The following is a 17,411-nucleotide window of genomic DNA, read 5'->3' as shown; positions in this document are numbered from 1 at the left end:
GATCAGAGTGGCAAGGAATATCCTCAGGAATCTGAGGATCATTAACAGGATTTAATGTGAAAGATTCTCTAACTCCAAACTTTACCTAACTTACTTTACTGAAGCAAATGCAACACCTGTGTACTTCAAAAGAATTCTGCATATAATATAAACTTAAAGTTTCTCTTCAGTAAGGAAAATTTTTGCACATTCATTTTTCAAAGTAGAACCTCAATGGAAAGACTTGCTCTAACGATAGTTGTGAAAGTTAAAATTTTGGAAAATTAGGCAAGAGGAAACTAACATAAAAGCAAAAAAGAATCATTTTTTTAAAATCACAAGAGATATGCCCATATGACAGTATAGGATTTTCAAATGAGTAATGTAGGGTTTTCAAAGGAGCAGGTGCTGTTAACTATGGAGCCCAGTATGAATCAGATTTGAGTTGGACTTGCTGAGCCTAAATAATTTAGATTGCATAGAAAATTCTACATTCTGGTGAATTAAGATTTGAGGCTTAGCAGATAACCAAAAAAGGGGTTTCTTTTCATACCCTCCAGGAAAATGCTGCTGCAACATGTTATCGAATTATTTTGACACACAAATAAGTGGTAATGAAAAAAGTATTTGTGAACGAACATCATCTGGAAAACTCTACTGAACAAACATAGAAAACCCATTTTTTTCCCTCGCTATATAAAAAAACCCCACATTTTAAAATATCAGTTTCTATTATGCTTTGCTCAAGTTTTTATACTGTTTTTTAGAAAGGCATAACCTTTCTGAATAATTTTATAGACAATGTTCGCTTTTTCAAGCTTTTCAATATCGCAGTACCAAAGTACGTAGGGACTGGGACTATATATTTTTGTAACTGATTTCCTTAAGATAATGTTAGAAATATCAGGTTCCTTAAAATATAGATGAATTTCAAGGTGAGTCTGCTAGCAGATGTTATTAATGGCATATGATTTATTGTGACATGAAATCTGATCTGAAACTCATGTTATTAGCCAAGCTTTTTATAAATTATAATTGCCAACTGCTGAAAATATGCAGAAAGACCACTGATAAACTAGCTTCATCTTCAGGGCCTACAATATCGTCGTTTGCTAAAAGTCCAATATCTCTAGTCCTGTGGGAGGGTACAATACATTGGGATGCATAGAACAGGCTTGAGTTCAGGTCTTATCATAGTGTAATTCCTTCAGAATGAGAAGCACCAGAGCTAGGAAAAGGAGGTCACAGAAAACAACTATGTACAGATAAATACTATGTGACTTAAAAAGAAACAGATATTCGGGTTCACTGTATGCCACTGTATAGATGCTAAGCAAATTGAGTATTTGAGAAAACGAGGCCCCCATTCTGACTATTAGCTACAAAACATGTACTTTTAACAAAAAATAAAACCAACCAAACAGTAAGCAAGATAATTTTCAAACATATTTAAACATCATTCTGTACAGCTCTTAGATGAGAAAACAAACATCATATTTTATCATCCCAAGGTCTATGAAAATTTACATCTACAGGAGACTTTCCAGGTCACCCTGATGGAAAACTAAACACTCTATGCTTAGGTTCACAGTGACAAAACATTTGTCTTAATATTTACTTCTAGACATTCTCAGTTTATTCCAAATAATGTTGTATGTTACTCTTCTCTCTCAATGTGTCTTTAAATGTTAATTAAAGTTTCTGAAATGTTGCTTTTACCCACCACAACTTACTTGCTAAATTACCTAAATAAGAAAAAAAACATAAACATTGCATTATGAATGTTATCTACTCAACAAACCAGATATTGAATTTACAGTAAATGTAATGCATTTTTAATCTCCAGAAAAGCTCTGCAATAGCACTGAAGATTCAAAGAGCAACACAAGAAACAGATGCAAAGTCTCATCCTGACTTTTTTTTTATAGAAGCAATGTTTAATGATAAAAGCAGTTCTGTGTAAAATGGCATTCACTTGCCCTTACTAAGAGTATGTATGGAAGAGCCCCCTGTCAATGTACCAGTGCGAGTGTGGGAATGAAACATAAGGATCACCATCTGCAGCTGTCTACGAAGTGTTCTTCAGTGCCGAATGGCAAAGTGTCAGTTCAGGGATTCTCACAAACACAATGTTTCATCTTGTCCATACTAGTCTTAAAAGGCAAACATTTCACCTGTGAGAAGAGTTTATTTATATTGCTATTCATTTCAGTTGAAATACCAGATATCAAAAAGTTACACTACAAGTAGTCAGGAATATGCTTAATATAAAATGAACCAATTTCCTCTCTTTTATAAGAATCAATATTTTAGAAGATGTGTGAAACTTAACCCCTCACAGAACATATCTCAATAACATGGAAAAATACTTTTATATGCATATATTTTTCAATTCTTACCTACTGTTGAACTTCTCTGGATGTTTTTCTCTCATGATATGGAATCTGTGGGCAATTGAAGCATCCTAACAGGACAAAAAAAAAAAAAAGGCACCATAAATCTTTTGTGACAGGAAAATTGCAAAACACAAGACTCAACCTGTATACAATGTATAAGGTTTGTAAGGTGTTTTGTGAACTATCATTTTCAACAACAGCAATACTCTTATAACTTAGAAAGCTTACAGGTATACATTGTTCCCAGAATGTGATGTATCTGAACTTAATAATTGATTACTCTTGTTGCAGTCTCCATTCTTTTTACAAATCAGACATGATAATTTTGTGTAGTGAAAATGTCTTCAAATTTTGTACAGCAAATAATATCCAGATATGGTGAAGGCTTACTGTAAGAACTCTGATATAGTTCTGTCTTCCAAAAATACCAAATAAACTATTTGAAATCCAATTCTTTAGTAAAAGTGAGAGATAGATTCAGCAAAGTTACTTTATATGCGATACAAGTTGATATTTCATATGGCATTCAATAGCTTTCTGAAAAACTGGGTAGAAAATAGGAATAATTGCTAGAAGACACCACCCCTATTTGCTGTGTCAGGATGTGAAATCATGTGGAATAATTGCTAGAAGACACCCCCCCCCCATTTGCTGTGTCAGGATGTGAAATCATGCGGGGAAATACTGCTTAATATAAAAAAAGTTCATTTTTAATTAAATCAATTTTATCAATATTTTTAAATGAAGTAAATTATGTTAATAATATAATCAAATAACGTGTATGTGAAATGAAATAGCCATATGAAATATTTGTAAGTGTATAACATTTAGAAAATAATCAACCTATTGTGCTGGTGGGAGTTGTTGAAAATAGAGTATTGGGAACTGATGTGCTAGAATCTGTTTTCAAAGCATTTTTTTCTACCTTTGGAGGCATGAAGAGAATTTTTTCCTCAATCCAGATAATGTAATTTTTATTTCTCATACTGATTGCTAAAACTTTACAAACTGTGAATTAATCTTTAATTTTTCAATGTATGTATTAAATGCATTGTGAAAGTATGAAATCTACCAACTCTTGAGTCTTGCAGCAGATAGCAAACACAGACAAATCCATTTGCATCATGTCTTTGTAGTTATGTCTTAAAATTCTGGATATATATGAATGTAAATGTGAGAAGAGTTAGTCCAGTTAGGAAGAGATTTCAATGAATTCCAGTTTCCATGCAAATAGCATTTGATAAAAACTACAAATAAAACTGTCACTATAACCAACTACCAACCATCATACATATATGAACTTCCCCACCTACTATTTACCAACTTCAAAGTCTCTGGAACTATAAAGACTAAAAATTTGAGAGAAATGTTAAATTCAGTATAACCCTACATCTAGCAACATTTTAAATTATCTTCCAACAATGAGAATTAGAACTTGGAGGAAAAGCCCCCCAAATTAAATACTTAAATAATTTATTAATGATTCCAAACATGAATAAAACTTTTCTTCAAAATAATTTTTATTTAAACAAAGCAACGTTAATCTATTTCACAAATAAGCACGCATTTAATGCAGATATAAAGGTACCCAACTAATATAAACCATGGCTTCAACATTTTGTGTTTTAAAAAGTTTTGTATTTACTAGAATCTTAAGCAGGGCACACACCAGAGAACTGACTGGTCCAACCTTCAAAGTTTGGTTAACTAACTTACGAGTGCTTTGAAAAGATAAATGTTGAACTTTAATACCATTAAATTCAAAGGTAAAATTGTTCAGATAGATTGACAACATATAAATAAACTTTTAAAATTATGAATAAAAAGCAATGCATAATTCATAAAATTTTACACACGCTATCTACTTAAGGGAAAAACACAGTATAGAATTTTTAGGCAAAACTTCTGATCACTGATGAAATAAAATCTGTTAGTAGCAACATTAAATGTATTGACTCCATCAAGGTTCTCAGTTTTTTTTAATGAACTTGTTATGTAGTTTCTAAAGATGTACACAGTTTGGTGCTTTATGCACATCACATAATTATTCATGTATTTTTCTATTATATTTAAGAATGGATTTGCCATTTATCATTTCACTATTCTGCAAGGAAATGACAGCATAATTCCCAAGGGAATGGTGTTAGTCAACAAATGCCTTATTGTTCTGTCCTGTCATCTAAAATGTCACCTGAAACTTTCAGTGCTGTATTCTCAAACTGCACTCATTTTTAATTTAAATGTATTTTTATGTGCAATTTTATAAGGCAAATATCCACAAGTATCCAGGTGATCCCACAGTTCTTGGAGACGAATGAAATAAAGCTGACAGTAAACCCTGAGACAGCACACTTCTAAACAATGGCTGCTAGCTGAACTAAAATAATAACTCTGTTAACTTTAGAAAGACCCATCATTCATACTTTATCCCACATTAGATGCGCCAGCATTAGAAAAGTATATTTGTTAGCTAGTTTCATATGAAAAAGAAATGAAAGGACTACTGTAGTTAACTGTTCATTTTCTACACACTGAAGCATAAGACAGACGCAAGACAAAATGAATAAAAGAGTAGAAGCATTTTTGACAGAAACTAGGAAACACTAATCAAGAACTAACTGTCTAATGAATGAAATGAAAAGGCTAATGTGCTTACTCACGCAGAACAAACGCAAGGCACAAACAAGCTAGGGATCAATGCCCACTGCAGATGGCAAACAGGCAGTTGTTTCCATGCAAGGTTGATTTGATCAAAATTTTCCCCTCCCTGAACATTTTCTGACTCCAAAATGAATCAACTGACTTAATGAACAGAGAGGTAAAAAAAAGTAATACACCCAGCTAATTTTGACAGGCACAGCACAACCCAGACACACATCAGGTCAATTTCACAAAAAAAAAAATTGCTGAAGAGCTACTTTTAATGATGGAAACTGTAAACCAGAAAAGTAACTACACACAGATAAGCTTAAAAGTAGGGGAGCTGCTACGGCTTCCTTCAGCTCATACTGTCCAACTGTTCTTTTGAATCCAAAGTAGAGTCCTTAGATTCCCCAGCATCAGGGATCTCTTCTCAATCATAACTCTCCACTTTAAGGAAATCTGAAACCAGCCCATGCTGGCTGTGCATTTGGACAAACAAACCTCTGTTTTAGGGGAAAAAATATAAGAGAGGAAAAAAACCCAAAAACAAACAAAAACCACCACCCAAGAAACTGCACTGAATTTTCTGTTTTTCAAGTGTCTGTATTCTTGTACTTGTTAAGACAGTACCACATTGACTGGTACAAGCAAATTAAAAGCAATAGGAAGAATTTAAAGTAATAGGAACTTGACAGTGAGTAGGAACGTAAGTACTGTCTCCTAAGAGCTGCTGGAATTACCAGATACCATCCCTGAATTCTGAGGAACAACCATTAGAAGTTCCCTGGCTGAGGAGAACAAAGAGTCCTTAATTGTGAGATTTTTGGCTACATTTGTAACACAATTGATTTTAGCAGACTTCATTCAGTCATTTCAAGTAGGGGCATCTAGCCCAACTTGTTTATACACACAACTGTTGTTGGACCAATGGAGAAATTATTTTTTTGTATCAAAAGCTATACTAACATCACCTAATTAACTATACAGAAAGAGAGTAATGGTATGGTAAACCAAATATAGTTTGCAAAATATGCTGATCCTTCCTGGTACCTGATATTGCAAATGGTCAGGAAAATATGAGAAATTATTTTTTGTATTTTACTGTAAAACTGTGAATGTGAAAAAGAAAACCCAGGATTCAGCAAAGCAAACTCACATGCTTCATGATATTATTAAGAGAAGAGGATTTTTAAAGAATAATCATTTGACAGTCAGATACTGGTATATAATTAATATATCTCAGATTTACACATTAATTTTTATTAGTAAACTGATTTGCATTCTGGCCTGAAATACAATTTTCCAGCATTACTATATCTGAATCTAAATATTTTCCAGTTTTACAAGTAACACACCATAAGTAAATGCAAAGTTACCTAAAAATGCCAAAAATTTTATTATTAGTAATAATAATCTGAGGAGAAACAATGTTGTCAAGCCTTTTCCAAGATGAAAGGAGGAGTGAGATCTTATGGCATAACTTTAATATGAAACTATCTCCTTTCCCTTCATCCACGTTTCAGTCACAGAGCTCATTTTATACCTCTAATTGTAATATTTTTCACCAAACTATCCAAGAATTAAGACTTTTTTCCCAGGAGCAGTTTTGCATCAAAATCAATGTTGGGCACAAAGTAATGCTGAATACAGAGCATCTACAGCAGAACTAACCAGCCAATTAGGCAATTTTGTGTTTCTGAGACTATTATATGAATACTTGAGTTGTACAGTACTATTCTAAAATTCTGCATTTCTTTTTTAATACATACAATATTTTTAGTCATTCAGATGTCATATGACAATAGCCTACATGATAATTTTTCTTAACTAAATTCATAGAACCAATCAAATCTGAAAGAAACTGCCACATTGTGTGCACTTTTGTATGCCTTTCTTCTTTAGACTGTTTCCTACTATAGCATTTAGAAACAAGAGATGAAAAAATGGGTATTTGAAGAACAGAAAATGAAGTTTATGTCAGTTTAAATTCTACAAAAGTGTACAGACTCTTAAAAAACGTATCTTTACATCAAAAAAGTATTCAATCAGGACATTTATGCGATGGGCATGCAGACATACACACATATATGCACCCTTACATTTGAACCTGTTCAGGCTCTGAAGCAGCTGGGCTATCCTTATACCTCACTCAGGTTTGTTTTAAATCCTGACAGTGAAGATAAGATAGAGAACAGACAAAGCATATCTGAATCTACTCCTAGGAAATGGAAAAAATATTTTAATTGAACTAGGACATTTCTCAAAGTGACCTGCCAAGAAGAAAAGAAGCTTAAGTTGCTACACCTCTTTAATACCTTATGATTGACTTACACACATATATATTCATCTTTTTAATGGGTATTAGCATTACCGGAAAGCAATCTGAAGCAGTCTTTTCAGAGGAGTAACCTTATACATTGTGAATAACCTTATAGAAAGATTAATGCATTTAATATATGTCTGTCTATAAGTTTGCTGTGATTAAAATTTCCATTAAATAATAATTTTTATGCTGCTGAACAAACAAATGACCAGTGTGCATCTTCTTTGGATACAAATGGTCTGATTATTTTTTTTTCCTAAGATGCTTCTTTAATTAAGGCTTAATGGATCCACAAGGCTAGGAAGCTTAAGGGATAATTCAGCAACCTGTAATCTTTGGATCAGAATGCAAATCTAACCTGAGCAACCAGTTAGCTCACATCAGTTATTAATGTAGTATAGTACAGATGTACAAAAAATATCATTGAAGACAGCTGAAGAAAGTTTGCTGGGGTGGATTAAAATTTATTTCTAGATAATTATTTTCTAGAAATTATTTTCTAGATAAACAGAATCCTCACAATTCTGCATTCTACCTTCTGTACATATACATAAAATACAAAAAACAGAGGTACACCCTTCATTTTAGTATTTCCCACCCCATAATAAAAATCTTAAATAAATAAATTATATTGAACCATTGAATGACCAAGTCTAGAAAAAGGCAATCAAGAAGCTTAAGGCTCTGCCTTGTTTGAATCAAGCTGTCAGTTCACATTTGACTCCCAGGTTTTAGATTAAATTACATTAATTAACCTGGGAAGGAAAAGGGATTAAAAAATATTCATCAATACATTAGCTTTTGTTGAAACATTAGTTACTATAATTGTATTTCTACTGATATTTTGGGCCTGTATAGATGAGAAAGATGGTAGTTTGAAAATATCAGAGCAAGAAGAGATTACAAGCACTTCTTAAAACAGCTTTACTAAAAGATACCAATAATTCACTTTTTAAAGAAAAAAATATAAGAACAAAAATCTGAGAAATTTGTGTTCCTGGCTTTTCAAAAAGAACACAGAAACTATAATAGATAATGCTATTTATTTTGTCTGTAATATATTCTAATGGTCAAGTTTAAATACATTTCAGCAGTACATGTATTGCTAAGTCAAATGACAGTTCACACCATAAATACTCATTTTAACAGGCATTATTTCAAAACTCAGGATAGGACCTCAGAACCAGAGTATGTATAAATGATAGACAAAAGACCAGAGAATGGTCTGTCTGGAAATGTATCAAAAAATTTGAAACAGGCCTACAAAGGTAAGCATATTTCAACTTTTCATTTGAAGTCAGACCTCTGCTGAGTTTCTCATGATTCTACACAGACACAAAATGGAATCCATTTTGAAAAAAATACCCCATGTTTGTGCAAAAAAACCGTATCAAAAAATTTGAAACAGGTCTACAAAGGTAAGCATATTTCAACTTTTCATTTGAAGTCAGACCTCTGACCTTCTGCTGAGTTTCTCATGATTCTACACAGACACATAATGGAATCCATTTTGAAAAAATACCCCATGTTTGTGCAAAAAAATTTATGTTCTGCCTGTGCATAACTCTATAAATTGTGGCCATGTACAGCTATTGACTCTTTGGTATTTACTATAGATTACAGTTATATGGGGTGACCGCACGTTCCAGCTGTGTAGGGACCAGCCCTGTAAGATAAGCCTTTGTACCACTATCTGAAGGACTTTCTTTGAGGAGCTGTTTTGGGTTTTAGAAACTGACAATACATTCCTGTGTACCTGTATTTTTAAGTCATTTATCAAGTGCAAGACTGGGAGGTAAGACAAACTACTATCTGATCAGATGTGTCATGTGCACCACGCCTCAATGCAATGCAGAGGACATGTACCCTGCAGATGTAAGATGATCCCTGCTGAGGATACACTGTGCTACATCTTGCCTTTATATTTGGTCACCCTAAATTTACTGTAACTAGAGAAGGGTTCTTCTAGGTCCATGCTAAGTGTTTATGTGGTCACTAAAAAGAGAAGGAGCAAAGTGATCACATGGCAATTAGCCAACATAGCCATATAGACAGTGTATTAAGTATCTTGGATATTAAAAAGATCTCTGTGGTAAACCTTTAGTAGCATTTCTGATAACTGCTGATCGAGAACTATGTTGATATAGCCCCAAATTATCCTGCAAAATGAGTTTGAGCAGAACACAATCAAGGACATAGCTTAGGCTGAAAGACAATACAAGCAACAATATGCAATGCAATTGGTCCTTGCTTTAGCTGTTCTCCAGAGAAACACAGAAATGGCTCACAGGTGTCTTCAATAAAAAGCACAGAAACAAAGTTTACATTAAAAGCCCATCTAGCTTGAAACGAACACAAACTTTCATGCCCAGCACTTCTGCAGTTCTTAGGAGAGAAAAGTGAATAATTATCTCAATTACTAAGCTTTTTTTAAAATGAAATACTAATTAGTGTCATCATATTAAAACTTAGAGGGAAAAAAAGAAAATTTGGGATAAAGAATAACTGCTTGTGTAGTATCTTGAAAAATTACACTCTAATATGATTTTTCAAACACTCTCATAATTAAAAAAAATTCAAAACACCCCCAAAATCTCCCCAAAACCCCCAAACAAACATAAATCCCTTGGAGTATTTTTATTCTGAACACTGATTGTGTTTGCATTAGAGTAGTATCCCCAGAGGCAGAATGTAGGCTCTTAATTTAGGTGCCTGAACTGTCAGGGTGATTTCCCTATCCTCCCAGTACGCTTAAGAGTTAGAAGAAAGCCCTTTGACTTTCCTAAAGACCCTCCTAAAAGACATGTGGACATGTTTCTGCTCTAAACTGTTATTTCAAGATCTTTTGTTATTAATCACACAAGAAACTGAGCACACCTAGCTTCTCACGTTTATGAAGGTATGCCTGAAATGCAACAGTTTGAGCAGTCCTCTAAAATCCTTGATGGGGTTCAAGCCAAAGCCTGTATCACCACCCATTTTATACACTCATTTGCTTGATAGGGATCAAATAATAAATGTTCACCTGACTTCTCCCTAGCAACTTCCCATAACTTGTTAGTCAAAACCTTGGCAACAGAGTCTTATAATTTTAATACATATTTATGCTATTCATTTGTTTCCATAGCAGGTATTTATTTTTATAAGAAATATGCAAACCACTAAAACATCTCTCATTGATTTACACTCTGAAAGAATATTTTTCTCTTAATTGAAAAAGGTCACTGTTTTCCTCATTCATTATGTTTTCTATTTGAAATTTAAATTTTTGCATTACAATATTATTTATTATCTTTCCTATTGGACAAACAAATATTAATTTATAAAAACCCCCTCTAACACACTCATAAATTATGGCTAGATGTTGGATTATTTATCTACAGACATTCACTCCCTCTCTCTGCTGATTTACGACAAACTTTTTAAGGTTCTCTACCTTACATCTTTCATACAACCTATTTGTTCTGTCTCAAAGGCCCAGAAGCAAGTTTCCTAACTTTTGTTTAATACCTGCATTTGCTCTTGTGTTGCATCAATCAAAATATTTTCTGAATTCTTCTCTATTTTCTTGTTAAGATGTATAAGGTTTCTAATTCCTCCCTTTGTGGAGGCTCCTTCAATCTTACTCCCTCCTTCCTGCTCTACCAACACAGGCCACCTCCTTGTACCAGTAAGCACCAGAGATCCAGCTCAGACCCTAAGGATCTGTCAGTGTTATGCAGCTGTGAGAAGGCAACAATAACAAAATGGCAGAAGAGTTATATATCAAACTGAGACAAACCTATTTATTAGTAAGTCTGAAAATAACTGGCCAACTAAGAAGCCTCCAAGAAAGAGCTAGATTCACATGAGCTACTCATGCCAAGTTTACTCCCACCACAGTGGTTTTTCTGAACAGGCACTGCAGAAATAAAACGAAATTAAACCGTTCATAACAACATTAGACGGAAGAGATTACACCCTGGGAGATCATCTTGATCACATACTGGTTTTACTGCTACTGTTAATAAAATTTTTAATTTAAAAGGTTTCCATAAACAGTATAAGTGGTCATATTCTTTTTTGAAGTGCAAAACCCAGTCCCATGCTACATGTCAATTATCAATATTTTCATGAAAAACAAGGGGTTAATAATCTCTGAAATATGTGAACTCAGTGACTTAATATAAGTAGCTCACATGAACAGTGACCTAGACTTCATTTAACTTGCTCCCAAGTTAAATAAAGCCCAGGCTTTGCAGAAACAGCTATCTAAAACATGAAACAGACTAAAAAATGAGACTATATGCCATTTTACTGAGCATTTAAGGACACAAAAAAATATTCTCTATGAATAATAGGAACTTGCATTAAAAAACAACCTAAACATGCTACGGCTTAGAGAACAAAAAGCCTTTTCTGGACTTAATATTTGGATATATGGAAAAGTGTTAAAATATGTCAAAATACAAACACGTTTGTGGAAGATGAATTCAAATTCTAAAAAATTAATTCACATATATTTTCCTTCCAAAACAAATCAAGCTTTTTCTACAGCTGCTTTAAATAAGTAATTTAGATATGCAAAATATTTTACAGTGATGATATACCCAGAGCATAATGTACAAAGGTTATGCAGTAACTATTTTTGTAGACTCTGGGCATTAAAAGGCTTTGAGGTTAAATATATTTATTTACTCCACAGAGAGGTTCTATTATGTGCAATAAAGAAAATAAGTTACAGACTATTATCAGAATATTGATACTTAGGGACAACAAAAACCTTGTTCTTTATTGTATAAAGACACTAATAATTGAGAACGGTAAACTTTTTTAAACAAAATCAACATGGAGTTGTTGAAAATGGTGGACCAAAAATGGTTTCTACTGAAAAGGGAAAAACACCCAGCAACTTTAAAAACTACAAATTATGCATTTCACTCTTGGTTTAAGTAATCCTACAGCAAAATAAAAAACACCATTCTTGATGTAGTCAGAAACCCAGGAAACTGCACTAAAGCCCTTTGCTATGATTTATCATGTACAGAATTTTGAACCCAAGAAATAATGTCCAAATTGCTTTCAGTGTACTGAACTAATCTTTCATAGTGGGTCAAAGAAATGCTTTTGCTGCCTTTTCACATCCCAAGGATCCAAATGTGCAGAAGACTAGTGAAAAAGTCCACAGTAGTGTAGTGAAACCGAGAAATTCCTTAAATTTTCTACCAAAAAAATTCCCCCAAGAGTGAACTTGCATAATGCTGTTTGCCTAACCATCTGGACAGACTCAGTGCGTCATGGTTGTTTAGCAACTTAGGACTTTCATGGTAGCTTTGAATATATTATACCAGTATCCTATTCTCAGCCTCAAATTGTTTGGGAGGATTCTATATCTGCATAAAATCTCTTTGCATAAGACCCATTTACTCAGGATTTCCAATACATATGAGGTTTTCTAGAAGGCTAAGTTGTTTACACTAAATACTAGGGTATAATTCCCCAAATGAATGATCTACTGTACAGTCACTCCCAGGTGATCAAACTAAGGGTGCAGACACCTGCAGTGCAGAGGCAGGACAAGCAAGAGTAAGTTCAGGAGATAACTAAAGCACATGGCCAAAGTTATGTCCAAAAATTTTCACTGCAAACAACATGAATGGGGCAGTTTCTCTGAACTTTACGTCAGAGAGTTATGCTATAAATATACTTTACAGATGGAGAACCCCATTGTTTTTTGACAATAAATCAATTTGCGTCATGAGAAAGAAGATATTAAAAAAATAATCTTTGGTCTCAATGAAAGCATAGTCAAATCACCTTTCAATTTACCTTCAAAAACAATAATGCAGTATGCTGGAAGCTGCTCCTAGATTTTTATAAATTTGCAAATCAAAGAGCACCTGTTTGTAAAGTGCTGCTTTGCTCAACTACTTAAATAATGTAATCAATACTAAATGACAAGCTAGAATTCCCAAATTTGCAGCACAGTAAGCAGACACTTGTCTTGCTGATATTTGTAGCAAGTAATCCTTATAATGTTAGCCAAGACAAATGTTGTTAATATTAACTTTTACTCAAGCATAAATATCACATCCATATGACATCAGATATTATCTCAGAGTAAGATTATCTTAATGTTTGCAACTATTTTGTATAATAACAGCATTAATAAGGGCAATGTAAACCAGTTAAATCCTGCTTTTACTACTGGGAATTTTTTTGCTAATGAACAATCAAAACCTATAAAAAACATATTCAATTTAAAGATCAGTACAAACAAAATGTTTCCAAATATTTGCAAAAGCCTGGAACCAGAATTAGTCTTTCTTTTAGTTTCAGTTATGTACATTGTATTCAAAGCCACTTCCTAGCCAGAAGAAATGTACTATCAAGACACTGTTTTAAGGACGACGGATGTAACACACATTTCAGAATTACAATCACAGACTATTCTGAACTGGAAGGGACCTACAAGGATCATCAAGTCCAGCTCTTAAGTGAATGACCCATACAGGAATAGAACCAACAACCTTGGCATTATTAGCACCATGCTCTAAGTGACTGAGCTAATCCCAATTTCCTTCCAATAAAATGAAAACTGCCATTCAAACTGCCATTAATTTCCAAATAAATTAATCTATGTCAATGTTCCTCAAAGAGGCATTTGATAATGGCCTTTATGTATACATAATTTGTGACAACAATTCCATTTCTGGATTAAAAAGCTTTTTTTTCCTTAGATTTCTTTTAGTAAAAATACTTATACTGTTCAAAATTATTAAAGTATCATCTACATCAATTTCAGTGTTATTGCACAAATTGTAAATTATGCTTTCAGAATTACGGATGGAATTTTAAAAGGCTTCAATTTTTATAGTCCTTTGAAAGGACAAAGAAATCTATAAAAAAACTAAGATTACAATTTCAGCATTTAAAATCTACACAAAATAATTCAAACAAATGTTATGACATTTAAGATAATGAAACCCTTCATTTATGCCAATGTGTCCTACTTCACATGTAAGGAGTCAGAACAGATGTCCAAATATTGTAATGCCAGAGAAAAGTTAGGGCATATCTTGATTAATACTCTCAGAGCAGTCCGTGGTGTCTCTTTAAAACTGGCATGAGTTACTTCAAAATATCTATTCAAAATCCATTCTAGGAAACACAGCTAGACAAAGTGTTCCCAAGACAAAAGGAAAACAATAAAGCTCTGTATAAGCCTTTTAGCAATGTAAGCTGCATATTATCGACAGACCATTCATTGCAATCAACAAATGATTAATTGCAAATTTGTTGCTAAATTGACCACGAAAAAGACAAGCTTCAGGGTACTGTTAAAGAGGAAAAACTTATGTTAAAAATGATTGGAGACTTTTTGTAGTGAATTAATTCTAATCAATACTCTTGTTGACTGCACACGGGAATAATGACTTCCTTAAATAGCATATGTACCCATTATTGTAGACATTCAAATTAATATTTAACCTAATGCCTTCCCTTTTTTCCCTCCTTTAGAAACAGAATTTTCTAATTTCACCTTTAAGAACAAGAGTCTACGATAAACAAATTTTTTTGCAAAGTCTAATATCATTCAACTTGGGAGGCATAATACGCAGGCAAAAAAATAGAATACAAAAGTAATTATGTTTATTTAGAGTATTTACATGAAAGCCTTTTTAACTACAACTGGCATGGATGAAACAACAGCTGCCTTTAAGCATATCTACTTTAGAAACTTCTGAACAACTATGCAATCATTTTTTTTGGTGCAAAAGTATGATTTCAGAGTTTACTGCACGTCCCTTTTTCCTCCTTTTGTCGATGCAAACATATACCTAAAACTTAAACCTTTAATGATAAAGATAGTTTCATTCCTGGGATGGTCAATGTACTATCACAAAATAGGTATGCGTTACTGGGAGGGTATACTAATACTACTTTAAAAAGTGCTTTTCTTCTTCCATTTGACCAAAAGTCCAGTTTCAAATCTTCAAGACAAGAAATTTCCATGAATGTACAAACACTGCAATTGACAAAGTAATACTTTAATTATTTAAATAATTCACAGCTAATGCCCAAATTACAGTTTTGACAATGAATGGGTTGAATCATATGTTTAAATGTATCTCATTAATGAAAACCATTTGGAAATCAAGTTTCTTATAAATGTGGTTTATGCTGAACTGTACAACTGAACTACTATATTCTTTTATATTTTTGGGGTGTTGGGCGGGGTTTTTTTTTTGTATGTTTGAGATTTTGGTTGGTTGGTCATGTATGATGGCAGAAGACATTTATTTCAGGCACTAGAAATCTTTCATCTAATCCTCAACTACTCCTGTAGTGTATATTAAAAAAAATCCAAACAAACAAAAAAACCCTATGTATATCTACATATTTATATCTATCTGTATCAAGGAAGCAAATTTAAAAATATTGAAATTTCTCAGACTCCAAAGGAAATTATAAGATTATCTAAAAAGCACAAATGGACTATCCAAGGATACAGTTCAGAGCTGAAAGTGAAGCGTTGACAAACTGACAATTTTTTAAATGTCTAGGCAGGCCTCATTAAGTTTTCTGCTTTAAATATCTCTGTAATTTTGTCTTCTTTGAGGCACTTAAATCATAAGAAGAATCCACAACACACAGCTCTCAGAGTCTTACACATAGAGTAGAACCCAAACCCCAAATCTCTACCCAAACCTCAATATTATCAGTTACTTCCAAACTTGCCTCAAAATCCCATGTTTTATGATTCCACTATATCTGGCCATGCCACTATGTCCTCTTCACTGGAGCATTCAGGAAAGTTCCTCCACTGGCTTGGCAGCCAGAGAATCTGACCTGCAAGGAAGTTCTTGCATCTATCCTTGAAACCTTAGCAGAGCTTATACAATAACTCCATCTAGTCCAGTTGGGCTTAAAAGTGGATTCTTAATGCAAAATTTAGGAAGGTACGCGTGAAATGGTACTTACCTAGTGTACTTTCTCAGGCCCCTCAAATTTCTTTTTGCTAAAAAGCTGGGCTGATAGAAAACTCCTGAATTTCAACAAAAGCAAATGCAAAAACTTGCATCTGGGTGGAATAAGGCTACCATACAAGCTGGTGCTGAGTGTCAAGCAGATCTGCAGAAAAGGACACAGCGGTCCTTATGGACTATAGTGTGCATGTGAATCACCAGCATGCCCCTACACCAAAGAAAGCAAACAGCAACCTCTGTTCCATCAGAAAGACTATATCCACCAGCCATGCACATGACAGTGACCCTTCCTCTCTGCTCACCACTTAGGACATGAGCATTCTTTGGTCTTGGGCTTCCCAATACTGCTAAGACACGGACATGGCCAGACCGTATCTGTAAGTATCTAAAGGGAAGGTGTCAAGAGGACGGATCCATTCCTCATGGTGTCAAGCAATAGGACAAGAGGCAATGGGCAGAAACTGATGCACAGGAAGTCCCACCTGAATATGAGGAAGAACTTCTTTATTGTGAAGGTCAACTTCTTTACTGTGACCTTGCACTGGAAAAGACAAACCAGGGAGGGTGTGGAGAGGGTGGGAGACCCTCATTGGAGATGCTCAAAGTTGTCTGGACACAATCTTATGCCATGTGCTCTGGGTTGGACCAGATGACCCACTATTGTCCCTTCCATTCTGACCAATTCTGGGATTCTGTAATACCACAATATATTCAACAGAGGGACAGCAGGCTGCTCAGGGGCTGAAGCACACACCACTTGAGCAGAATCTGAAGCAACTTGTTCAGCTTCACAGAAAGCTGGTGACGGGAGACTTTACTGCTGTCTACAGCTACCTGATGCAGAAAAGATAGATGGACTCCTGTAAGAGGTGCACAGAATAGGATGAAAGGCAACAAGAAACAAGTAAAAAGCTGCCCAGCCAGGTTGTTGGATCTCCATTCTTGGAGGTGTTCAAGCTTCAATGAGAGAAGTCTCTAAGGAAAGATCAGACTTGCTACAAGCAGGATGTTTGTCTAATGATCTCCAGAGGATCCTTCTAAACTGAAATATTCTCTGAGAGCCAGAGGTCTCTGCTGAATAGCTCTTACCAAGTGTCCCTT

At 34.1% G+C, this 17,411-nt stretch overlaps 1 protein-coding gene across 6 annotated transcripts in view; it reads right to left on the bottom strand.

Annotated features, from left to right (window-relative positions):
• The window catches only part of DGKB (diacylglycerol kinase beta), a 333,385-nt gene that overhangs the window by 133,728 nt on the left and 182,246 nt on the right, over positions 1-17,411 (bottom strand). For all 6 annotated transcript variants that reach the window (XM_039712589.1, XM_039712598.1, XM_039712580.1 and 3 more), the window contains one exon: positions 2,379-2,443. In XM_039712589.1, coding sequence (XP_039568523.1) covers positions 2,379-2,443 — 65 coding nt within the window. The remainder of the gene's footprint in view (positions 1-2,378; positions 2,444-17,411) is intronic.

Source organism: Passer montanus, unplaced genomic scaffold (genome assembly GCF_014805655.1).
Source record: "Passer montanus isolate IOZ18808 unplaced genomic scaffold, ASM1480565v1 scaffold10, whole genome shotgun sequence".
NCBI classification, from domain to species: domain Eukaryota; kingdom Metazoa; phylum Chordata; class Aves; order Passeriformes; family Passeridae; genus Passer; species Passer montanus.
The sequence above is the reverse complement of the archived record's forward strand: the minus strand, read 5'-3'. Positions and strand labels throughout refer to the sequence as shown.